The sequence below is a fragment of the Scyliorhinus canicula genome, chromosome 23 (assembly GCF_902713615.1).
Source record: "Scyliorhinus canicula chromosome 23, sScyCan1.1, whole genome shotgun sequence".
NCBI classification, from domain to species: Eukaryota; Metazoa; Chordata; class Chondrichthyes; order Carcharhiniformes; family Scyliorhinidae; genus Scyliorhinus; species Scyliorhinus canicula.
This window is the reverse complement of record NC_052168.1, coordinates 12,283,976-12,310,247: the sequence shown is the minus strand read 5'-3', so window position 1 is coordinate 12,310,247 and position 26,272 is coordinate 12,283,976. Positions and strand designations below refer to the sequence as shown.

Sequence of the window (26,272 nt, the reverse complement as noted above, 5' to 3'; positions counted from 1 at the left end):
TAGCATTGTGGATAGCACAATCGCTTCACAGCTCCAGGGTCCCAGGTTCAATTCCGGCTTGGGTCACTGTCTGTGCGGAGTCTGCACATCCTCCCCGTGTGTGCGTGGGTTTCCTCCGGGTGCTCCGGTTTCCTCCCACAGTCCAAAGATGTGCAGGTTAGGTGGATTGGCCATGATAAATTGCCCTTAGTGTCCAAAATTGCCCTTAGTGGGCTTAGGGGGCTGGTTTAACTCACTCAGCTAAATCACTGGCTTTTAAAGCAGACCAAGCAGGCCAGCAGCACGGTTCGATTCCTGTACCAGCCTCCCCGGACAGGCGCCGGAATGTGGCGACTAGGGGCTTTTCACAGTAACTTCATTGAAGCCTACTCGTGACAATAAGCGATTTTCATTTCATTTTCATTTCTAGTGTTGGGTGGGGTTACTGGGTTATGGGGATAGGGTGGAGGTGTTGACCTTGGGTAGTGTGCTCTTTCCAAGGGCCGGTGCAGACTCGATGGGCTGAAAGGCCTCCCTCTGCACTGTAAATTCTATCTGATGCTAATGCTTATGTAGTTACATTGTATATCTTCTGTTGCCCTATTATGTATTTTCTTGTACTTCCTTGAATTTTGTTTAATTCCCTTTTCTTCCATGTACTGAATGATCTGTTGAGCTGCTTGCAGAAAAATACTTTTCACTGTACCTCGGTACACGTGACAATAAACAAATCCAATCCAATCCAATCCAAATATGTCACAACACTGTGTCTTCCAGAACCCTGTCCCAATATTTGTCCCAATATCGTATGCAAATGTTCCCTTGCCCTAAGCCCAAGTTCGTCTACTCTCTCTGAATCAACAGTTATCTAACTCCTTTCTCAATGTTAACCACACTAGGTGGCAGCCTAACACATAAATGGAGAACATTCTTATTGAATCAATTTTAACATTGGTGACCTCTTCAGTTCACTATTGTGTCGTTTGGATCTGTGCAGAATTGTTTTAATGATAATAATCTTTATTAGTGTCACAAGTAGGCTTACATTAACACTGCAATGAAGTTACTGTGAAAAGCCCCCAGTCGCCTCACTCTGGCCCCTGTTCGGGTGCACGGAGGGAGAATTCAGAATGTCCAATTCACCTACACAAGCACGTCTTTCGGGACTCGTGGGAGGAAACCAGAGCACCCGGAGGAAACCCACGCAGACACGGGGAGAACGGTGCAGACTCCGCACAGACAGTGACCCAAGGCCGGAATCGAACCCGGGTCCCTGGTGTTGTGAAGCAGCAGTGCTAACCACTGTGCTGTTGTGCTGCCCTACCTTACCATCTTTTTCATCCTATCTTAACAATTCCTCTCATTAATATCTGTTTGGATCATATTCCCCAGTCTCCACCCCCCCCCCCCCCCCCCCCCCCCCCCCCACCCCAACCCGGCCATGCTAAATTTCCTCTTAGTGTCCAAAGATGTGCAGGTTAGGTGGATTAACCACGCTAAATTGCCCCTTAGCGTCTAAAGATGTGCAGATTCGGTGGACTGGCCACGCTAAATTGTCCCAGAGATGTGCAGGTTAGGTAGGGTAGCAGGGATAGGGCGAGGGTAGTGGGTCTAGGCAGGGTGCTCTTTCAGAGGGTCGGGGCAGACCCAATGGGCCAAATGGCCTCCCACACAATTGAGGTAGGTGCTCCAAATCATGAGAGATCTGTTTCCGCTGATGGAAGGATTGAGAACGAGAGGGGCACAGATTTAAGGTCATTGGAAAAAGTAGATACGGGGGGGGGGATGAATAACTTTCTCATCCAGCGGTGGTAAAGACCTGGAATGCGTTGCCTGAGGGTGTGGTGGAGAGAGGTTCAGTTGAAGCTTTCAAGAGGAAATTGGATTATTATTTGAGAAGGAAGAATCTTCAGGGTTATGGGTGCTAGGATACCAGATCAGACCCCAACATTTGTTAGGATAGTGGACTAGAACCCCAAACAATTGTTTTAGATTTGTAAAACTTTGAGGAAAGGGTACTTCACCCCAGGAGTGATAACTATTTTTTTGTTCAAACAAACTTTAAACACAGAATTAATCACATTAGCATCAAAGAAATAACTTTACAATTGTCAATTATACAATTCTTAAACAAAAGTACAAAGTTAAACTTACTATCTATAACTTGCTTCCAACTCCAATTGAGCAACCCAATACAGTTCAAAAGCCACTTATAAATAAAGTTAACAAACCGATTACTTACTTAGCTGTGTAGAGACTTTGGTGAGAGTTCCTTTCAAGAACAGAATTAGTACACTTCTGCTCAACCTTGCAGCATTTACGAACGTTGCTGTTCAACTTAAAATCCTTCTGGCTTGTCAGTGCCGAGTGGCAAAACTACAGACAGACCTGGCTCCTCCGATTAATTGAATAATCTGTATCCCACTAAGTTCCATGACCTGCGTAGATAGGACTAGGCACCACGGCCCCATAAATTATCTACCCTTCAGGGAATCTCCAGCAATAATAACACTGTTCCATTAGCCTTCTATATGTAAACAACTAAGCTCTTTCAAGGAACTAGAACCGACACAATAGGCTGAATGGCCTTGTGTGGCAATTCTAGGATTGTTTAGGTTTTCCTCAGGTTAGTGTGTTCATTATAAATCTTTACCCTTCTACTCCCTGTTAGAGAGCCATCACTTCCACTACTCTCTCCAATTCCAATTCACTTCCCGCACCTGGTGTGCACTAAGGCAGCCATGTTTTTGTTCGTCCCCATCGTGAGGTTTGCCTGGAATAGGCCGCTAGTCCGTCGCCAGATGCTTGTGGCTTGAGGGGCGCCACTCCACATCAAGCGTGGCTGACCAGGAGTCTCTCCCGTTCTTACCACCAGCCATTGACGTGTGTTGGGAGGATTCACAGGTTGACACGCTGAATCTGTTTGGCCGCGTTATGAACGCACCTTCCTCTGCCATCGAGTCCTGGGGTGGAACCCGGAGTATCCGGCTCAGAGGCAGGGACGCTAACCCACTGTGCCACCAGACCTCCTCCTACCGCTCTCTGCAAAGACTGAGGGCGCGATTCTCTGAGCCCCGCGCTGGAGAATCGCCGCAACCGCGCCCCAACGCCGGCGTGCGATTCTCCGAGGTGCGGAGAATCGGCACCATTTGCGCCGGCGTGTTCGATGCGGCGCCGGCTGCCAGCCGCTGGAATCGGCGGGGCCGCTGATTATCCGGCCCGGATGGGCCAAGCGGCCGCGCGGATACGGCAGAATCCCGCCGGCGCCGTTCACCCCTGGTCGCTGCCGGCGGGATTCTGCACAAAGGGTGGGGGCGCAGCCTGTGGGGCAGGGAAAAGCGCTCCTTCACCGGGGGGGGGGGGGGGGGGCGGGGGCGTCAGATGGGGGCTGGTCCGCAATCGGGGCCCACCGATCGGCGGGCCGGCCTCTCCACCCCGGGCCTCCCTTGTTGCATGGCCGGCCCCTGAACCCCGACGCCATATTGAATTGGGGCCAGCGCGCTGAATAAGTCCCCCGCGCATGCACAGGTTGGCGCAGCGCCCATTTGGCACAGGGAAGGGAGGAGCGTGAACCGCTCCAGCGCCGTGCTGGCCCCCTGTGGGGGACAGAATCAGTCGGCCCCATGCCCATTTTGCGCTGTCGTGAAACGCAACGGCTTTCACGACGGCGCAAACACGTCATCTCCATTTTGCCCCCTGATTTGTTTTGGAAATTGATACTCCCAAAATAAAATGCCGTTTGTTCTTGGCATGAGGGGAACACTGAAAAGTCAGTATTTATTGCCCACCACCAGTTGCCCAATGACACGAGGAATGAACCATGTAACTTGATCATGAAGGATGACAGAACCAAGGCAGATAGATGGAGTTAAGATACAGGTCGGCCAGAATCTCATTGAATGGGGAAACAATGGGTGCGAGGGTCTGAATGGCCTTCTTCCATTCCAACACTCCCATAACAGGAGATACCCATAGACCTGACCAGACAGGAGTGATAGGTTCCCACCCCCCTGGGGCAGGAATTAGTTGTGACCTTACAGTTCAACGCTGGTGTTTATTGGCACTTTCCTGGTGAGGGATGAAGTTAAAGTCAGCTTTCCAATTCGAAGCCATCCCTCTCTCTCTATTCTTCCCGGAATAACAATTTATTGCAATTATCAAAAGAAACCACTGAACTCTTGACACAGACAGGCTGAAAAATGTCAGAGCCACATTACCACCTTCGACTGTCTGTACTGTTCACAGTAACTTGAGTTCATAGAATGTACAGTGCAGAAGGAGGCCATTCGGCCCATCGAGTCTGCACCAACTCTTGGAAAGAGCACCCTACCCAAGGTCAACACCTCCACCCTATCCCCATAACCCAGTAACCCCACCCAACACTAAGGGCAATTTTGGACACTAAGGGCAATTTATCATGGCCAATCCACCTAAACTGCACATCTTTGGACTGTGGGAGGAAACCGGAGCACCCGGAGGAAACCCACGCACACACGGGGAGGAAGTGCAGACTCCGCACAGATAGTGACCCAAGCCGGAATCGAACCTGGGACCCTGGAGCTGTGAAGCGATTGTGCTATCCACAAGGCTTGAGTGTGAAGCATCCTTCATTTTCAAACCATATTGGGTTTAATCGGTACCATTCTGTCTTGTTTCAAACTCAGCTGGATTAGATTCCACTTGTGGCTAATTTTATCCCTTTCCTCTGCACGTTGTACTTCCAACATACCTTGGGATTAGACTGCAAAACCTTTCGACAGTCTGATCTGCATTATGTTTATTCCCCATTGTGAACTGGCATTTCCTATTCGAAGCCTCCATCACTTGAAGGAGGTTCTGATTCTGTTGGAACCTGTCGCACTGCTCCACCTAGTGCGAATTATTCAGCAAAAACTAGAAAGTGCTGGAAACCACACAGCAAGGTCCATCGCCATCTTAGGAGGGAATAACAGAGTTAGCGTTTCAGGACAATGAGCTTTCGTCAGTAAAAATGAAATGAAAATGAAATGAAAATCGCTTAGTGTCACGAGTAGGCTTCAAATGAAGTTACTGTGAAAACCCCCTAGTCGCCACATTCCGGCGCCTGTTCGGGGAATCGAACCGTGCTGCTGGCCTGCTTGGTCTGCTTTCAAAGCCAGCGATTTAGCCCTGTGCTAAACAGCACCAGTGTGGAAGATGTTAGAGATTGACTAAGCAGGATAGAGCTGTAACAAGACAATAGATTTGGGCTTGGGGGTGGAGGTGTTACTGTCTTGTCAAATTACATTGGTAAAGTTTGTTAATGTCAATTACATAGAAACGTAGTCAGCCTCCCCGAACAGGCGCCGGAATGTGGCGACTAGGGGCTTTTTTCACAGTAACTTCATTGAAGCCGACTCGTGACAATAAGCGATTTTCATTTCAAAATAGGTGCAGGGTTAGGCCATTCGGCCCTTTGAGCCTGCACTACCATTCAATATGACCATGGCTGATCATCCGGTCGTCGGAGAATCACACGAAGGCATCGCGGGTCCGACGCCCCATTCTCCGCCCCCCCCCCCGCGCCGGGCGCGATTGCGGCGCTGAGGCTCCGAGAATCCCGGCCCGCCATGTCCCAGGAATGTGGCAGAGTAAAGTGGGAAAACCAATAGCCGGCCAAACCCTACTCTTGCAGATCAGGGCAATGGGAAGGCTGATTGAGAAGAGGTAGCCATTTGAGGCTGCCGCTGAGTGCTCCCAATGAAAGGGTTAACCTGGCAGGGAAACATCTCCGAAAGCCACGGGAGTTAGAAAGCTAATGATCGTAACAATTCTTTGATCTAATAATTGAAGGAAAGGCTTGTGTTGATTGTGAGGAGGTTGCCTTAGATACTGCCTCTACCCTGCTTTCACCGGAGGGTGACTGATTCAACCAATTATTAATTTCTTTATACTTATTGTGCAAATTATCACCTTCCAGTGAAAAGATATACTTAGGAGTCGCAGAAGGTAAAATGATTTAAGGTTGCATTGTTTGATTCTTCACCTTTCAGGGAGTGACATGGTTTAATTCTTGGCTCAACAATTGGGATCTTTCTTTAACTTTCTCTTATTCAGTATTCTCTGTGAATTGTTATTGGGGTTTTGCCCCCAATCCCCCCTAAAATAAATCCATCTGCACCTCATGCATTATAGAGAAAAGAGGGCGGCACGGCGGCACAGTGGTTAGCACTTCTGCCTCACGGCGCCACGGGCCCGGAGTCGATCCCGACCCATGGTCACTGTCTGTGTGGAGTTTGCACATTCTCCTCGTGTCTACATGGGTCTCACCCCCACAACCCAAAGATGTGCAGGGTAGGTGGATTGGCCACGCTAAATTGCCCCTTAATTGGAAAAAAAATAATTGGGTACTCTAAATTTATTTTCTACAAAATCATAGAATGGACAGTGCAGAAGGAGGCCATTCGGCCCATCGAATCTGCACCGGCTCTTGGAAAGAGCACCCTACCCAAGCCCATACCTCCACCCTATCCCCATAACCCAGTAACCCCACCTAACACTAAGGGCAATTTGGACCCTGAGGGCAATTTAGCATGGCCAATCCACCTAACCTGCACACCTTTGGACTGTGGGAGGAAACCGGAGCACCCGGAGGAAACCCACGCACACACACGGAGAACGTGCAGACTCCACACAGACAGTGACCCAGCCGGGATTCGAACCCTGGGACCCTGGAGCTGTGAAGCATTTGTGCTAACCACTATGCTACCGTGCTGCGCTCCGAAAGCTATTGATTCGAAACAAACCTGTTGGTCTTTAACCTGGTGGTTTAAGACTTCTTACTGTGCCCACCCCAGTCCAATGCCGGCATCTCCACATCACAACAAACCATTGGGATTGAAGGGAGACAAGTCCCCGGGGACTGATGGCCGACATCCTACGGTGTTAAAGGAAGTGACAGCGGAGATAGTGGATCCATTGCTTGTAATATTCCAAAATTCCCTGGACACGGGAAAGGTTGCAGGAATTGGAAAAATGTTAACGTAACGTCCTTATTCAAAAAGGGAGGGAGGCAGAATGATGTAAATTACAGAACAGTTAGTTAGTTGGGAAATTGTTAGACTCCATTATTGCGAAAGTAATATCAGGACATTTGGAAAATCAAAACGCAATCCATCAGTCAGCATGGTTTTATGAACGGTAAATCATGTATTGCTAGTGTTATAGAACATAGAACATAGAACAGTACAGCACAGAACAGGCCCTTCATGTTATGCCGAGCCATGATCACCCTACTCAAACCCACGTATCCACCCTATACCCGTAACCCAACAACCCCCCCCCCCCCTTAACCTTACTTTTATTAGGACACTAGGGGCAATTTAGCATGGCCAATCCACCTAACCCGCAAATCTTTGGACTGTGGGAGGAAACCGGAGCACCCGGGGGAAACCCACGCAAACAGGGGGAGGACGTGCATACTCCACACAGACAGTGACCCAGCCGGGAATCGAACCTGGGACCCTGGAGCTGTGAAGCATTTATGCTAACCACCATGCTACCCTGCTGCCCCTTCAAAGATGAAACAAGCCGAGTGGATAATGGGGATCCTGTAGATGTAGTGGACGGGATTCTCTGGCTGAGCTCCCCCTGGCAACCAGAAATTCCCGTCCGAGGTCCATGATCCTTTACATGGTCCGCTCCCCACCCATGGCGATCTTGCAGTGGGAGGGGCGGAAGAACCCAGCCCTGTATATCTGGACTTTCAGAAGGCATTTGATAAGGGGGTGCGCAGAAGGTGAATGTAAAAGGTGAGAGCATATGGGATGAGGGATAATTTATTAGCTTGGACAGAAGACTGGCTGACGGGCCCAAGACAGTGAGTCAGGAGAAATGGGACCTTCTCTGGATGGGGGCAAGGTGTAACTAGTGGGGTGCCACAGGGTTTGGTCCTTGGGGCCCCAAATATTTACAATCTATATTAACGACTTGGAAACAGGGATAGAAGGTTCTAGAGCCAAATTTGCAGATGACCCTAAAATAGTTGGGACAGTAAGCTGCAATGAGGAAATAAGAACCTTAGAAATGGATAGAGATAGGCTGAGGAGAGTGGGCCAAAATGTGACAGGTGGAGTTTAACGTGGATAAGTGTGAGGTCATGTATGTTGGTCGGAAGAATGGACCTTCTGTGCAGCACCTTATTGTCTAAATGGGGAGAGACTTTGGGTTCTCCAGTGTGGTGTCCACGTGCTTGAGCCACAGAAAACGAGCAGCTACAGCAGGTAATAAAGAAAGCGAATGAAATGGTGGCATTTATAGCTAAAGGAATAAAGTATAAAGGTAAGGAAGTGTTGTTGCAACTATACAAGGTATTGGTGAGACCACATCTGGAGTATCGTGTACAGTTTTGGTCCACGTTATTTGAGGAAGGATGTCAGGCATTGGAAGGAAGTTCAAAGGTTGATTTCAGAGTTGAGAGGTTTGTCGTATGAAGAGAGATTGAACAGTTTAGGCCAATACTCTCGAGAATTTAGAAGAACAAGGGTAGGTCAAATTGAGGTACAGAGGACGGTAAAAGGTATGGAAAAGGTAGACATGGAGCAGATGTTTCCTCCTTTGGGACATTCTAGAACGAGAGGTCACAATCTCAGGATAAGAGGCGGTAAATTTAAAACAGAGTTGAGGAGAAACTACTCCTCCCAAAGGGTCGGGAATCTGTGGAATTCGCTACCCCAGAGTGCAGTGGATGCTGGGACAGTGAGTCCATTTAAGGAGGAGCTGGACAGATTTTTAATTGGTAATGAGTTGAAGGGTTCTGGAGGACAGGCAGGACTGTGGAGTTGAGGCCCCGATAGGATCGTCCATGATCGAATGGCAGAGCAGACGCGATGGGCTGAATGGACTAATTGTGCTCCTATATCTAATGGTGCTATGCCAAGTGGCTACTTAGTCCTGTCAGGGTCTGGTCAGTTGTAGGGCAGGATTTTGCCCTTTGGATCTGGAAGCAGGGCTGGGAGGGGGGATAAGGGTCGCAGCAGTGATTTTCCCCGGATTGGCCAATTAGTGGCCCGAGGCTCATTGTAATTAAGTGCAGGGCGGGCAGCCTCTGGCTCAGCAGGCCCTCCAGCATGTAAGGCCTATTAGGGGCTGGTTTAGCTCACAGGGCTAATTGCTGGCTTTTAAAACAGACCAAGCAGGCCAGCAGCACGGTTCGATTCCCGTACCAGCCTCCCCGGACAGGCGCCGGAATGTGGCGACCAGGGGCTTTTCACAGTAACTTCATTGAAGCCTACTCGTGACAATAAGCGATTTTCATTCATTTTCATTTCAAGAAGCAACAAGCTGCCTTCTCAGGCCAGAGAGAGAGAGAGAGAGGGCCGCTCAAAGACGCCGACAACCTCTTTCCAAGCTTCTAAACCTTTGAATTAAACAAAATAGACTCGGTATAGCTATACCCCCTGCCTTTCCTCCTGTGGCCTCAGCTAATGTCAGATGGTCACAGAGGAGCACAAAAACCTGCCTGGAACCCTCGCCCTGGCCACCACCCAGCAACTGGCCCATTTCCCAACGCCTCCAGGGGCCATGGGCCGACTGGAAAATCTGAGAAGAATTTCTCGGAAGTCTACGAGTGGTGATGTTCTGTGGTGTCCAGAGATTTCCTTCCCTCACTCGGACAAATCCATTCCTCTTTGCTTGTTCCGTTTTGTTGCACGTTTTACTTGAGTGTATTACGCGTTTTATTGGAGTGTATTAACACGCCTCCGTTTAAAGGCCGTGTGCTTAACACTACTACAGCTCTGTGTATGTAATTCTGCTCAGGAGTCGCCAGGTGCCGTATTTAGACACCTCACAAGTATATCAAGGTCAGGTTCAAAGTAATAAATCTGTACACTGATTAGTAAGTTCAAACGATTGATATTTATTATAACAAATATAATAAATACACATGCATACGCTAAAGAGACTAAGTTACTTCTAAACTAAACGACTAAAATACTTATCTAAACAGGAACAGGCAAGGTCAGGGAGCGAGGCCTTCGTCCCGTTCTTGGTCTGCAACTCTCAGGTATTAAAGGTCGTCAGGGTCTAGCAAGTCTGGATCACGTAGCGATCGTCGTGGTGACACTTACAGTTCGATGGCTGGCGATGGAACTGAAGTCAGGATGCGATGTATCAGCAAGCGATGAAGACAGCAGAGAGCCGGAGCCAAAAACAACAGACCGGACCATGTGCGGGGTTTACTTTTCTAGGTCCCCCCAAAGTCCGTGCCTCTTCGGGGCGGTCTCTACCTGCTGTATATCGATTGGGCCTTCTCCCAATCGATATTTTCCAAACCCCCCAATCTGAGGGTCGCTTCTCGATGGGTGGGGCGGTCTCTATGGTGCTTTGTGATGGATACTTATGGTGCCGTTTCGTCTGGGCGTCTACTCAAAAGTATCCATTCAAACCTAAATGTTTCTATTGTGTGGGCCTGGATCTGGATCACCTCATTACTATGGAAATCGTTGTTGCCATACACCTTTAGCTGAGATTCTGCACCTGGCCATAAACTGGTTTCTGTACGTGCAGAATGCTAATTAGCCTTCTGCAAACTGCTTGTCCTTGCTAAGACTGCTTTCTCCCTGCAGCCTTAGCAGTTCTCCATTTTGTAGCCCAGTGTCCATCTTAGGTGGCTACAGTTTGTAACGGTCTCTCCTTCTTTTCGCACATAGGGAAAGTTTTTATTGGTAACAAGCAGGACATTGCAGAGAAGAGGATCCCCGAACTCAACATCTACATGAAGGTGGGTCACCTCTTCAGAACCCCAGAAGCTGACGGCTTCTTCGTTGCCCTCTTTCTCGCTTCCCTTTCTCGCTCCTCTCTCTTTCGCTCCCTTCTTGTCGTTTTCTTTTTCTGCGTCCGTCCCTCTTTCACTTACTCCCTTGCGTCCTTTCTGAAACTGCTGAGAAAGGGACGGTGCTGTCGAAGCTTTCCGTCGCGCACTCATCAGGAATGACGCAAGAATGTAAAACTTCAAAAGGAACAACAATTTATGACCTCGTGAGGAAAGGGGCGCTGATTGGTTGTTGCCACGGTAAATGTAACGGGCAGTTGTTGACCCCATGATTTTTCTCTATTCAAAAAAAAAGGTGCGATGTCTGGAAATTTTCATTTCTGAAATCTTTTTTTTTGTCTATCTTTCGTTGATGTAATCCAGGTTTCAAAACTCTGAAAGGTTTTGAGCACACAGGGAGAAGCTAAACAGCTCTTGGTGGGAGGGCCAGAGCACAGCGCTTTAAAAAAAATCTTTCACGGGATGTGGGCGCCGCTGACTAATCCAGCATCGGTTGCCCATCCCTAATTGCCCCTTGAGAAGGGTTGTCTTATGAAGAGAGATTGAACATTTTAGGCCTGCACTCTCTAGAATTTGGAAGAACAAGGGTAGGAGGTATAGGAGATGATAAAAGGTATGGATAAAGTAGACGTGGAGTGGGTGCGTCCCCCAAAACGGAGGTCTAAAAAGAGAGGTCATAGCCTCAGGATAAGGGGGAGCAAATTTAAAACAGAGACGAGGAGAAACTACTTCTCCCAAAGGGTTGTGAATCTGTGGAATTCGCTACCCCCAGAGTGCGGTGCATGCTGGGAGAAGTGAGTAAATTTAAGGAGAAATTAGACCGATTTTTAATTGGTAATGGGTTGAAGGGTTACGGAGAACGGGTGGCGAGTCGTCTTCCTGAACCGCTGCAGTCCATGTGGTGTAGGTGCACCCACAGTGCTGTTAGGGAGGGAGTTCCAGGAGTTTGACCCAGCGACAGTGAAGGAACGGCCAATATATTTTCAAGTCAGGGTGGTGAGTGGCTCGAAGGGGAAGCCTAGCCAGTGAGCCCCACATCCCGCAAATTAAAGCGATTCCCTCAGGCACTGGTTAGGTTTTAGACTTGGCTTCCCAGAAAACAGCGGAGGCTGTGATATCGATTTTATTCAAGGCTAGGTTGGATAGATTTTTGATAAAGACGGGAGCCAAGGGTTTTGGGGAGGGCAAAATTAAGAGTGGGGATTAGACCACAACTAGATCAACCTTGATTTTATCGCAAGGCAGAATAGGCTTGAAGGGCTAAATGGCCTACTCATGTTCCACGTTTTCTGATCATAGATCATAGAATTTACAGTGCAGAAGGAGGCCATTCGGTCCATTGAGTCTGCATCAGCCCTTGTAAAGAGCTTAAGCACAGGCCTCAACCCTATCCCCGTAACTCAACCTAACCTTTTTAGACACTAAGGGCAATTTAGAATGATTAATCCACCTAACCTGTGTAATGATATATATAAGTGTAGATAACTAAAGGGATGGTTATAACAACTAACTGTAACACTACCACTAGAGGGCATTACAAGATCCACTATAAGTATCAGCTCCCAGAGGATCTTGGTCTCTTTCAACCCAGGAGTGTTTAGTAAGTTTTGTATGATAGATAGCTCTCAGTATAGTTAGTATTTCTAGTTGTGAATCAGTTAATACAATATATTAAATTACTTGATTTCTAGAGATAGGTCTGTCGAGTGTCGAACTCAGGTATAATTGTTACTTAATAAATTAGTTTGCTTAAGTTGAAGACTCGTTTCTTCAGGATGACACCATCAGACCATCGGCATCAACAGCAACTATTAACGATATATATTACTAGACCCAGTAATACAACATGGTACCAGGGGCAGTAATAACACAACAACCTGCACTCTTTGAACCCTACGCTGTCACTCCACCAACACCATTAAAAAACGGATTATTTGGTCATCTGGAAGATCATTCAGGATTGAAGGGAGAAGGTTCATTGCTCAAAGAGCCAGTACAGGCCTGACAGGCTGAACGACCTCCTTCTCCTCTGTTAGCGTTCACTCTGTCATTCTGTGCTTCTATTGCTGTTCATGGGACCTTGATGTGCGCAAATTGGCAGCTGTTTTTCCTATATTATCGCAGTGACACTTCATAAGCACGTCATTGACTGTAAAAGGCACGGCGGCACAGCGGTTAGCACTGTTGCCTCGCAGCGCCAGGGATCCCGGTTCAATTCCGGCCTCGGTTGACTGTTTATGTGGAGTTCACACATTCTCTCCATGTCTGCGTGGGTTTCCTCCGGGTGCTCCGGTTTCCTCCCACAGTCCAGTGTGGGCAGCACGGTAGCACGGTGGTTAGTATTGTTGCTTCACAGCTCCAGGGTCCCAGGTTCGATTCCACGCTCTCCCGTGTTTGCGTGGGTTTCCTCCGGGTGCTCCAGTTTCCTCCCAGAAGTCCGAAAACATGTGCTGCTAGGTAATTTGGACAGTCTGAATTCTCCCTCCGTGTACCCGAACAGGCGCCGGAATGTGGCGACGAGAGGCTTTTCACAGTAACCTCACTGCAGTGTTAATGTAAGCCTACTTGTGACAATAAAGATTATTATTATTATTGAGCTGTGCAGGTTGGGTGGATTGGCCATGCTAAATGCTCCTGACCGTCCAAAGTTGTGCAGGTTGGGCGAGGTTACAGGATAGGGTGGGAGAATGTGCCTTGATCGGGTGCTCTTTCAGAGGGTTGGTACAGACGCGATGTGCCAAGTGGCCTCCTTCTGCACTGTCGGAATCCTATGAAAGCCCTTTGAGATGTTGTGAGCGTCTCTGTGTCAAGGAAATCTCTTTCAAGTCTTTTACTCGAACGCCCTTTGTCGAATTGTGGTTGAAATGTTATATTTGAAATGTTATATTCTTTCCACTGGTGACTCATCCCTGTATATGTTGATGCAGTGTCTGTCCCCTTCTGACTTTTCTCAGATCACTTTAATACACTTTAAAGTGGCTATCTTTCACTTTAATACACTTGGCTACCTTTCACTTCTGGAGAATTTCTGGAAAAAAAACCCTGACCTTTCCACAAGTTGCCAGCTGAGCTGATGTCTGGATTGTACATTCTGGGGACAGCCATTAACTACTTCAGGAACATCTTTAAAAGCCCTTTGTTGTCCAGTGGTGATTGTTGAGGCCTACCCTGGCTGAAATTCCATTGAAACCCAGGAGCTTTGTGTGTGTGTGTGTTGTCAATTAACTTTGTCTCCCTGCTGTGTAGACGCCCAAGTAAGGATATTCATTTTCTAATATTCATTGGAATTCTAGAAACTTCTGGGACTGTCGGTCTGGGTCCTTCTCGATGAGGATCTCCGGATATTCTTCCACCAAACTATAGGAGACACGAAGTATGTACCACGATCGCTACGGAGACTGAGGCCTTCTACCCAGAGAGTGTGAGTAACTGTGCTAAATGAGAATCCCGCGATCTCCTGGATTGTTGCCCCTATCGTCCGCACACACTGTTATTAGGCTGAGACAGGGCTCGAGGAATTTGAGACTACTTGCATTAACTGCATGTTCATTTCGGGGGAATTTATCGAACGCTTTTTCAGGATTCATGGCCCATGGAGTCGCCAGGGAACACATCGTCCGCCGACTCCAGCCGACTGCCATGTGATGTTTTAGCGAGTGTAATAACAAGGTTAATGTTGGTCAGGGCGGGAGAACTCTCTGCCCTTTCTTTTCGAAATGGTGCCGTGGGATCTTTCACGTCCGCGCCTGACAAGAGCACTCACGACCTCCGTTAATGGACGTCCGGAAGATAGACATTGGGGGCGCGATTCTCCGCCCCCCACGCCGGGTGGGAGAATAGCGGGAGGGCCTCCTGACATTTTTCACGCCCTCCCGCTAGTCTCCCCCCCCCCCCACTCCTGACCCATGCCACGAATCGCCGCTCGCCGTTTTTTACGGCGAGTGGCGATTCTCCGAGGCCGATGGGCCGAGCGGTCGGCCCTTCACGCCCGTTTCACCATAGCAACAAACACACCTGCTCGCTGCCGTCGTGAAACGGGCGCCAGATGCTTGTTTGGGGCATCTAGAGGCCCGATTTGGACGGGAGCACCACGACTGTGCTCGGGAGGGGACAGGCCCGCTATCGGTGCCCACCGATCGTCGGGCCAGCGTCCAAAACAGACGCACTCTTTCCCCTCCGCCCCCCCGGCAAGATCAAGCCACCCCGTCTTGCCGGGCGGCTGAGGAGAAAGACGGCAACTGCGCCTGCGCGGCTGACGTCACCGGCTGCGTCAGCCGCTGTGACGCTTGACGTGCGGCCTTGACGACGGTCGTCAAGGCCGCACCGCCGTGACCCACGGGGCCGCGCTCCTAGCCCCGCCGGGGGGGGGGGGAGAATCGGCCCCGGAAGTGGCCGTGAAGGCTGCTGTGGGTCACGGCCTGTCCCGCGGCAGCCTTTACGATTCTCCGCGTTAGCGGAGAATCTCGCCCTGGGAATCTCCTGTCTCGCCAGCCGCGTTTTCCTTGGGCAGCGCGTCCCCCCTGCCGGCAATGGTATTCTCCATTCCCGCCACCTGCCAATGGGATTCCCCATTGTGGCCACCCCACCTGCAACGGAGAATGACGCCGGCTGAGAATCCCACTGCAACAACATCTGACGGCCCAGCGCTCCCTCGGTAACGCACCGGAGGGACGGCCCGGATCTCGGTGCTCGAGTCTTGGAGTGAGGGTGGAGGTTAAGTGGGATTGGGGGGCAGGGGGCGTCGGGGATGTCAGAGAATTTTAGCGGAGTTGCAAAGTGCACGTTATTCTAGCTAAGTGAAGAATGGAAGAGGAAGATAAACGGATAATTCTGTAATGGGGAATAATTGGATACATTTGCATCCGAAGAACACTGGTAATTACTGTCACTCTTCATCTGTTCCATTAAGTTCATTTTTTTTTTGCTTAATGAATTGCACTTAACTTAATTATGTTATTGCAACACTAATAATTCCTCATTTGTTACCTAGAAAATCCAACAGCAGAAAGGAAAATGCAAATGAAAAGTCAGAAGCTCCTCAGGCAGAGGTAGGTTTGCTAATGGATTCAAATGAATTCAGCACGTACGCTGGCCAAAGTATGGGCGTTAATTATTCCATTCTTGGTCTCTGCTCTGATTTTCATTCCCTCGCTTCTGTCCATTGCTGGACCTAGACTCAAGCGATCTTAGAAAATAGGAGCAGGAGAAGGCCATTCAGCCCTTCGAGCCTGCTCCGCTATTCAACATGACCTTGGCCGATCGTCTATCTCAACACAGTACTCCAGCTCTCTCCCCATACCCTTTGACTTCTTTAGAGCCTCAAATCTTTTCCTTCTTTAATAGATGGACTCCACAGCCTCTGTGGTAGGGAATTCCACAGGTTTACCAAGCACTGTGAAGAGATTTCTCCTCATCTCAGTCCTACATGGCCTACCCCCACATCCTGAAACTACGGCCCCTTGTTCTGGACCCCACCCAGCCCGAGGAAACCTCATCCCTCCATACAGTCTGTCCAGCCCTGTCAGAGGTTTATACGTTTCAATTAGATCCCCTCTCAGTCTTCTAAATTCGAGTGAATATAGGCCCGGTTGTCCCAATTCCTCCTCACGTGAAAACCCTGCCATCCCAGGAATCAGTCCAGTGAACCTTCGCTGCTCTCCCTCAATGACAAGTATATCCTTTCTTAGATAAGGAGACCAAACCTGCGCACAGTGCTCCTGGTGTGGTCTCATCAAGGCCCTGTACAGCTGCATTACGATATCTTTGCTCCTGTACTCAAGTCCTCTTACAATGAAGGCCAACACACCATTGCCTCCGTAACTGCTCACTATACCTGCATGTTTGCCTTCAGTGACTGGTGTACTCGGGCGACCTTCATGTGAAGATCCCTAACTGTCTGACCACAAAGTGCATCACATTCATTGCCTGAAGACTGGAGTCATACATGCACTGACACATATGCACTGGATACACTTATAGACAGGTACACGTGTACACCTGTGTGCAAGGAAGTCAAGGGCAGAAGATGCCACCACCTCCAAGTTCCTCTCTAGCCATCCTCACTTGAAAATATATCGGCCGGTCCTTCTCCATGGCCAAGTCAAATTCCCAGAACGCCCTCCCTCACAGCACTGTGGGTGTGTGGTGGTTTTAAAATTAAGACTGCAGGCCTCAAAGATTGAAACAAAGAGTTTTATTCAGGAGATGTTAACAATACAGGCCACTGTGTTGCACTGGCCATTTACCCACGATCGATCTCTTAAAGGGGCCCTGTTCCACTGCAAGTGAGGAAACACTGAATACACAACAGCGGGAAATGCAGCGGTTTGAGAAGGAGACCCACCATCACCTTCTCAAGGGATGAGCAAAAAAATGCTGGCCCAGCTAGCGATGCCACAATCCTGTGATACCATCGATGTGAAACACTCTGGACTGAATTTGCCGATTTTGAGACTATGTCCCCCACGCCGGCGTGGGTATGGTGGTGTTTTGAAAAATGGAATGAAATGAAAATCGCTTATTGTCACGAGTAGGCTTCAATGAAGTTACTGTGAAAAGCCCCTAGTCGCCACATTCCGGCGCCTGTTCGGGCAGGCTGTTACGGGAATTGAACCGTGCTGCTGGTCTGCTTTAAAAGCCAGCGATTTAGCCCTGAGCTAAACAGCCCCTACTACTAAACATCCGGCGCAAAACGGCCACCGATTCTCCGTTTGGCTGGGGGTTAGCAGCCAAGCAGCATAGAGCTCCTGGCTCTAGCTGCTGATATGGCCTGGAGAATTGCTGAGTCCGTGGCCGTGCGTGCGCATGGCGGCAGCCTGCAGCGGCCGCGCTGAGCAACATGGCGGCGACCGCTCATGGACCCGGCCTGCAAAATAGTGCCCCCCACCTTTGGCCAGCTCGAATGCCCCGGACCACCCCCCCCCCAACAGTGCCACCAGCCCCTGACAAAGTCCCCCCTGCCGGCGGATCGTCTCTCCCCCGACTGTGGCGGTGCTGGGCTGAGTCCACAGCCACCACGCCACACGGGATCGATGCCGTTGGGGAACTTGGCCGTTCCGGGGGGGGGGGGGGAGCATCGGGGGGCTGGCTTCAGGCAACATCCTGAGACCGTAGAATCCCGCTCGCTCTGTGAGCTTGGCTCCATTTTTGTCACCGTCGTCCCCTTCCACCCGCCTTCTGGTTGTGCCAGCATCAAACATGGCTGCCAGAAAACAGCCAGGAACAAACATGGTGGCCGACATTCTCAACAATCTTCTCTGAAAGGTGGCATAAGATTTGCTGTTTTTAGTGGTGCTTAAGCACTGGAGAATTTCTAGGTGTGGGAATGCGGAACTCGACACCACTCATTCTCTAATGACCCGCAAAATGGGTAAATAAGAAACATTAGGTGCTAATGAAGAGTAGATTTCGACTGCGTGAAAGAAATCCATTCTATTGAAGTCAGCATCTGACTAATGTGCTTTTTCTAAAATGTTAAAGCATCGCTAACAAGCTTAGATAATTTGCTTTTTCAACTCCCAACCACGATAATTCTGCTCAACTGAAGCAAGTTGGGACGTCAGCAAGGCGGCGGTCTGGTAGCTGAACGCAATGTTGTCCCCATCAGAGAATCCTGCAAATTAGCTGGATCGGGGATCAACTGCTCTTTGGGATTGCTGTGCACTTTGCCAGTAATGGATGAGCGTGTCTTTGTCAAACACCCTCGCCAAATGGACATCGGATAATGAAAGAAGAGGTGAAGAGGTTAATCCCCCCAATTGAGCAACCACTTGGCAAGTGCCGAGCATTCGGAGCCCGTCCATGTGGAGGAAACCACTTGAATTTGGGTTGTCTTTCTTAAAGGGGCCATGTTCATTTCTGACCAGCTTTGTGTTGGGCCTGTGACAGCCAAGAGGTGTTGGAAAGACAGCATATAAAATGCAAGTTACATAGAAACATTAAAAAACGGAGGAGGAGTAGGCCATTAAGCCCTTTGAGCATGCTCCGCCATTCAATAAGATCATGGCCGATCCTCTATCGCAACACCTTACACCTGCTCTCTCCCCATACCCCTTGATGCTTGACTATGTTGAAATCTATCTATTTCCTTCTTCAATATATTCAGTGGCTTGGCCTCCAAAACCTTCTTTGGTGGAGAATTCCACAGGTTCACCACACTCTGAGTGAAGAAATGCTTACCTCATATCCTTGGACTGTGACCCCTTGTTCTAGATGTTCAAACCAGAGGAAACATCATCCCTGCTTCTAGCCTGTCCTGCCAGAATGTTTTCAGCTTTAATGATGTCCCCTCTCATTCTTCTAAACTCCAGTGATTAGAGGTCTAATCGACCCAATCTCTCGTCATACAACAACCCAGCCACCCCAGCAATCAGTCTGGTGAACCTTTGCTGCACTCTCTCTATGGCGAATATGGCCGGGATTCTCCCCTACCCAGCGGGGCGGGGGGTCCCGGCGTGATGGAGTGGCGTGAACCGCTCCGGCGTCGCGCCGCACTTCCGCACCTTTAGGGGCCAAGCCCTCACAGTGAGGGGCTAGGCCCGCGCCGGAGTGGTTGGCGTTCGGCGGCTGGCGTGAATGGCCTTTGGCGCCATGCCAACCCGAGCCGAAAGGACTTCGCCGGCCGGCGTAAGTCCGCGCATGCGCCGGAGCGTCAGCGGCTGCTGACGCCATCCCGGCGCATGCGCAGGGGAGGGGGTCTCTTCCGCCTCCGCCATGGTGAAGACCATGGCGAAGGCGGAAGAAAAAGAGTGCCCCCACGGCACAGGCCCGCCCGCCGATTGGTGGGCCCCGATCGCGACCAGGCCACCGTGGGGACACTCCCTGGGGCCAGATCGCCCCGTGCCCCCCCCCAGGACCCTGGCGCCCGCCCGCACCGCCAATCCCGCTGGTCAGGTAGGTGTTATGATTCCCGCCGGCGGGGGAGGCCTGTCAGCGGCTGGACTTCGGCCCATTGCGGGCCGGAGAATCGCCGCAGGGGGCCCGCCGACTGGCGCGGAGCGATTCCCGCCATCGCCGAATCTCGGGTGGCGGAGAATTCGGGACACGGCGGGGGCGGGATTGACGCCGGCCCCGGGCGATTCTCCGACCCGGCGGGGGGTCGGAGAATCCCGCCCTATATCCTTTCTTAAGTAAGGAGACCAAAACTGCAGTGAATACTCCAGATGTGGTCTCACCAAGGCCCTGTACTGCAGCAGTAGGACATCCTTGCTCCTGTACTCAAGTCCTCGTGCAATGAAGGGCAACAAATTGCCCTTAGTGTTAGGTGGGGCTACTGGGTTATGGGGACAGGGTGGAAGTGTTGACCTTGAGTAGGGTGCTCTTTCCAAGAGTCGGTGCAGACTCGATGGGCCGAATGGCCTCCTTCTGCACTGTAAATTCGATGAAAAATATCAATTACCTTCCTAACCGCTGTCCATATTTGATTGCTGCACCACTTTCAATTAATGTAATACTCGTACTGTGCACTCACATTGCATCTTTGTTTAAGGTGCTGTTCCGAGTGTTGACACCTTTTTCATTTTGACCCATCAGGCTCTCTATGATTTTACCGGGGACAATGATTTGGAATTGACATTCAAAGCTGGCGACATTATCAGTCTGCTAAAAAGAATCAATGACGACTGGTTGGAGGTAAGTGGAACTAAGCTCGCCTGTGCCTACTCTTATGGAAGATTACCATATGTTTGGCTGTGCACTGGAGTAATAATTTGGGGATTGTGCTGTTAACATTGAGAGCTTTCCACATGTATAATTCTTAAAGGAATAGTTTTAGGTCTGCACTATAGATAGACAGACATGAATAGACAGATGGATAGATAGATAGAGAGAAAGAGTTAGATGGATGGACGGATGGATAAATAGACAGGTGGACAGACAGACAAGCAGATGAGATAGATGGATGGATGGATGGATGAATGGATGGATGGATGGTTAGATGGATGGATGGATGGATGGGTGGTTGGATGGATGGATGGACGGATGGATGGATGGATGGTTAGATGGATGGATGGATGGATGGATGGATGGGTGGTTGGATGGATGGATGGACGGACGGACAGACGGATAAACAGAATGATAGACAGATTGACAAACGGATGAATGGACATATGGATGGACGGATGGAACAGATGGATGGAAAGAATGGATGGATGTATGGATAAATAGACGGATGGACGGATCAACTGTACCACTTTAGCAAAAAGAAAGAAAGGTTTGCATTTGTATAGCACCTTTCACAACCTCGGATGGCGCAAAACACTGCAAGTAATTACGTGCTTTCAAAGTCACCGGACGGAATTGAAGGCCGGCTTCGGGTGGGAAAGTAGAGCTGAGTCCACAAAAGATCAGCCATGGGGGCAGCGAGGTGGCGCAGTGGTTAGCACCGCTGCCTATGGCGCTGAGGACACGGGTTTGAATCCCGGCTCTGGGTCACTGTCCGTGTGGAGTTTGCACATTCTCCCCGTGTCGGCGTGGGTTTCGCCCCCACAACCCAAAGACGTGCAGGGTAGGTGGATCGGCCACATTAAATTGCCCCTTAATTGGAAAAAAATAATTGGGTACTTTAAATGTAAAGTGGAGCTGAGTCCACAAAAGATCAGGCATGATCTCATTGAATGGTGGAGCAGGCTCGAAGGGCCAGATGGCCGACTCCTGCTCCTAGTTCTTATTTTCTAATGCTCTGGGGAACCAGGTTCAAATCCCACCATGGCAGATTGTGAAATTTGAATTCAATAACTTTCAAATTCAATAGAAATTTGGGATAAAAGTCTAATCATGACCATGAAACCAGTATTGATTGTTGCAAAAACCCATCTGGGCCATTTGGAACTAAAAGTCCGATGATTGGGTGGCACGACGGCGCAGTGGTTAGCACTGCTGCCTCATGGCACCGAGGACCCGGGTGCGATCCCGGCCCCGGGTCACTGTCCGTGTGGAGTTTGCACATTCTCCCCGTGTCTGAGTGGGTCTCACCCCCACAACCCAAAGATGTGCAGGGTGGGTGGATTGGCCACGCTAAATTGCCCCTTAATTGGAAAAAAAAATAATTGGGCACTTTAAATTTAATAAAAAGTTGAATGATGACCATGGCCAATTGGTGTAAAAACCCATCTGGTTCACTCATGTCCTTTAGGGAAGGAAATCTGTCGTCCTTACCCGGTCTGGCCTACAGACCCACAGCCATGCGGTTGACTCTTAAATGCCCTCAGGAGTGGGCAATGAATGCCCAGCCAGCGAGGCCCACATCGTATGAATGAATAAAAAGAAGGTAGTTGGGGACGAGGAGATAGTTTCTCCTGTGTGTATAGTCATCAGTTTACTTAAGTGTCACAGTCTATTACAGTCCATATCATGTGTGCTTTTGTCTTTTAAGTTAATAAATATTCTTTATTAATTGTTCACACATTGACTGGACTGTTCCTCACTGGTCTGAACACCGTTCCTCACCTTGTGTTTGGAATTCTCCAGCCGTTGGGAATCTCTGGGCGGGATTCTCCCAGCCCCGGGCCGGGCCGGAGAATCCCCGCACCCGCTCCACGCCGCCCCAAAACCGGCAGGCGATTCTCCACGGAGCAGAGAATCGGCGCCATTGGTGCCAGCGCGGCGCAGGTCGCGGGCCGCTCTAGGCGGCCGGGCCGCCGATTCTCCGGCCCGGATGGGCCGAGCGGCCGCTCTGAAAAGGCAGAGTCCCGCCGGGGCCGTCCACACCTGGTTGCAGCTGGCGGGAACTCTGCGCGCAGGGTCGGAGGGCGGCCTGTGAGGGGGGGGGGGGGGTGCTCTGACCCCGAGGGGGGTCTCTGATGTGGCCTGGTCTGCGATCGGGGCCCACCGATTGGCGGGCCGGCCTCTCGCTCCCCGGGCCTATTTTCATACGTGCCGGCCCCTGAACTCCCACGCCATGTCGCGTCGGGGTTGGCACGTTGAGGGAGGCCACTGCACATGTCCTCGTTGACGCCGGGGCCACAGCTTGTGCCGGATGGGAGGCTGGAGCGGCGTGAACCACTCCAGCGCCGTGCTGGCCCCCTGTAGGGGCCAGAATCGGTACTCCCAGCGGCCCGCCCACACCATCGTGAAACGCGACGGCGTTTCCGACGGTGTGGACACTCTGCTGCCGAATGGGAGAATCCCGCCCTCTGTTCCCGCCGACAGCGTGCCCCCGCCCGTGGGTTTCGCAGTGGTGTGGCGGGGGGGGGGCCTCAATGGGGAATTCCATTGACAAGCGGTGGGAGTAGAGAATTCCGCCGCCAGTGAATGGCGTACCTCCGAGAGACACGTGGCGAGGGGACCGGAGAATCTAGCTCTATACCGGAAAGAGCGCTTGTATCACAGCGAACCGGTGCTCCACGTCACCTTTCTGGCTTTCAGGATACCTTCGCCTTTGGCATCAGCTGGGTTCGGAAAAGTGGCCTTGGCATCTAATAATAATAATAATCTTTTATTGTCACAAGTATGAAGTTACCGTGAAAAGCCCACATTCCGGCGCCTGTTCGGGTCAGCTGGTACGGGAATTGAACCCACGCTGCTAGCCTTGTTCTGCAATACAAACCAGCTGTCTAGCCCACTGAGCTAAACCAGCTCAACAAGCCAGCCGAGCTGAAGGCAGGGCTGCCAACGGCGGAGCGATTAAAGTCGGTGACATGCGAGAGACTAAAATTGGAGGAGCGAGGGATAGCGAAAGGGGAAAAGGCCAGGGAGGGATTTGAACACCAGGGCAGGAATTTTAAAACTGAGGCATCACTGGACTGGGAACCAATGTAGGTCAGCGAACACAGGGCCAAGTCTGATGCATTCAAATGTATTGCCCCTTGCTCCACCCCCCCCCCCCACCATAATGTTAACCCTACTGAAAATTTTACACTATAACAGAAGAAGGGTAATAATTTTTTTCTTCATCGGTTTCTCAATAATTCTTTGTTTTTTTGCCTCGTACCGTTTTTCCATTCCTCCAGCCCTTGCCCTTCCGTGAAATTTGAAATCCCCATTTGTTTTGAAAGATAACAAGAGCATATTTTGAAAAGATGGATGTGTTCTGCTGATGGCAGATGGTGGCCAGCTGTATTGAAACAACTGGGCCAACAGATGTGCTAAGTGTATATAATCGGACTCTTGCAGGAGGGGACTTTCGGATTTGGCAAGGGAAGAACAAGGACTATTTCCTCTAATACGGTGACTCCTGGCTGCAACAGGTTGAGTGTGAAGCCAAAAAATGCCAATCTATGTTACAGAAACAACATGCAGTCTAGCTAGCCACAAAGTGCTCTCCTTCCACCTTGTTTGTGTAGTGAGAGTGTTTCGGTGGGACGTTGAACAGCATCCACTCAGTATTTTAAGATCCCCAGTTAGGATGGAATGGCAAAAAGCCATTTGGATCATTGCCTCAAATAATCGGCCTCGTTTGGAGACGCTACCCCGGCGCTTCCCAAATTATTTTCCAACAGGGCCCCATTTTAATGGATCCATTGAATCCCGACAGCGCTGAAGGAGGCCATTCGGCCCATCGGATCTGCACCGACCCTCCGAAAGAGCACTCTACCTCGGCCCACTCCCCCGGCCCATCCCTGTAACCTCGTGCGTTGATCATGGCCGGTCCTACACCTAACCTGCACATCTCTGGACTGTGGAAGTACACCAAAGTATTCCCTCCACCATCGACGCACAGTGGCAGCCGTGAGCACCATCTACAAGATGCACTGCAGCACCTCACCGAGTCTGTTTCGACAGCAACCTCCAAGCCATAAGCCACCACCATTTCGCAGGACAAGGGCAGTGGACACATGGGAACACCTCCACCTGCAAGTTCCCCTCCCAGCCGCTCATCATCCTGACTTGGGAAATAACAATCACTGTTCACTGTCGCTGGGTCAAAATCCTGCGACTCCCTCCCTAACAGCACCGTGGGTGTACCTACACCACATGGACTGCACAGATTCATAGAATTTACAGAGCAGAAGGAGGCCATTCGGCCCATTAAGTCTGCACCGGCTCTTGGAACGAGCACCCGACCCAAGGTCAACACCTCCACCCTATCCCAATAACCCAGTAACCCCACCCAACATTAAAGACAATTTTGGACACTAAGGGCAATTTATCATGGCCAATCCACCTAACCCGCACATCTTTGGACTGTGGGAGGAAACCGGAGCACCCGGAGGAAACCCACTCACACACGGGGAGGATGTCCAGACTCTGCACAGACAGTGACCCAAGCCGGAATCGAACCTGGGACCCTGGAGCTGTGAAGCAATTGTGCTAACCACTATGCTACCGTGCTGCCCTCCACCACCTTCTCAAGGGGCAATTAGGGATGGGCAATAAATGCTGGCATAGCCAGCGATGCCCAGCCACCTTAAATAAATAGAAAAATGCGTAAAACAGATTTTAGACACAGTCTAGATCTACTCCTATCACTTGTCATGTGGGAGATGTATTTATGTTTGTTGTTTTTCTCCTAAGATCATTAGAACATAAAGAGCTGGAGTAGACCATTTAGCCCTTTGAACCTGCTCCATCAATTGATATCATGGCTGATCTACCTCGAATACACCTTCCTGCACTATCATAGAATTTACAGTGCAGAAGGAAGCCATTCGGCCCATTGAGTCTGCACCAGCTCTTGGAAAGAGCACCCTACCCAAGGTCAACACCTCCACCCTATTCCCATAACCCAGTAACCCAACCCAACACTAAGGGCAATTTATCATGGCCAATCCACCTAACCTGCACATCTTTGGACTGTGGGAGGAAACCGGAGCACCCGGAGGAAACCCACGCACACACGGGGAGGATGTGCAGACTCCGCACAGACAGTGACCCAAGCCGGAATAGAACCTGGGTCTCTGGAGCTGTAAAGCAATTGTGCTATCCACAATGCTACCGTGCTGGCCAATATCCCTATATTCCTTAATTCCCTTGGTACCTAAAAGTCTTTGGATCTCTGTTTGAGTTTTCTCAATAACTAAGCATCAACTGCTTTTTAGGCCAGTGAGTGATTCACAACCCTTCATGTGAAGAAATTTCTCCTCACCTCAGTCCAAAATGGCCACCCCCATATTTTGAGAACGCAGCGAGAATTTCAGACTCCTCAGCCTTTCCCTCTGCTTCATCAGTCGTCCCTAATCTCACCTCATTCTTCTTTTCTTGTCCCTTTCAGTCGTTTCCCCCTCTCCTCATTTCCATTTTGACCTCCTTCTGTTTCGGCCACTCTTCCTGTTTTCGTCGCTGCTTATTTATTTGTTTCTTCCCTCCCCCGCTCTCTCCCGAATTAGGGCGTTCTGAATGGCTGCACCGGGATTTTCCCCAAATCGTTCGTGAGGATTATTAAGGATTTGTCGGAAGGAACGCTCAACGCGGATGGGGAACTCACGGATGCTCACTGGTTCCGATGCTTCTACCATGACATCCATTGTTGCGAGATCAGGTATGTGGTTGCCCAGTTCCGAAGAAGATTGCCAAGTAACCCGGGTAATATGGAGTCAGGCACAGATTGTTACTTCTTTACCGCAG

The 26,272-nt window shown here is 50.2% G+C and overlaps 1 protein-coding gene across 4 annotated transcripts in view; it reads left to right on the top strand.

The window, feature by feature from the left end:
• The window catches only part of ncf4 (neutrophil cytosolic factor 4), a 47,943-nt gene that overhangs the window by 4,817 nt on the left and 16,854 nt on the right, over positions 1-26,272 (top strand). For all 4 annotated transcript variants that reach the window (XR_005458636.1, XM_038783523.1, XM_038783522.1 and 1 more), the window contains exons 4-8: positions 10,650-10,720; positions 14,065-14,192; positions 15,762-15,819; positions 20,303-20,401; positions 26,035-26,186. Coding sequence is in view for 3 of the 4 variants with exons in the window: in XM_038783523.1 (XP_038639451.1) it covers positions 10,650-10,720; positions 14,065-14,192; positions 15,762-15,819; positions 20,303-20,401; positions 26,035-26,186 (508 nt within the window). In the remaining variant the exon portion in view is untranslated. The remainder of the gene's footprint in view (positions 1-10,649; positions 10,721-14,064; positions 14,193-15,761; positions 15,820-20,302; positions 20,402-26,034; positions 26,187-26,272) is intronic.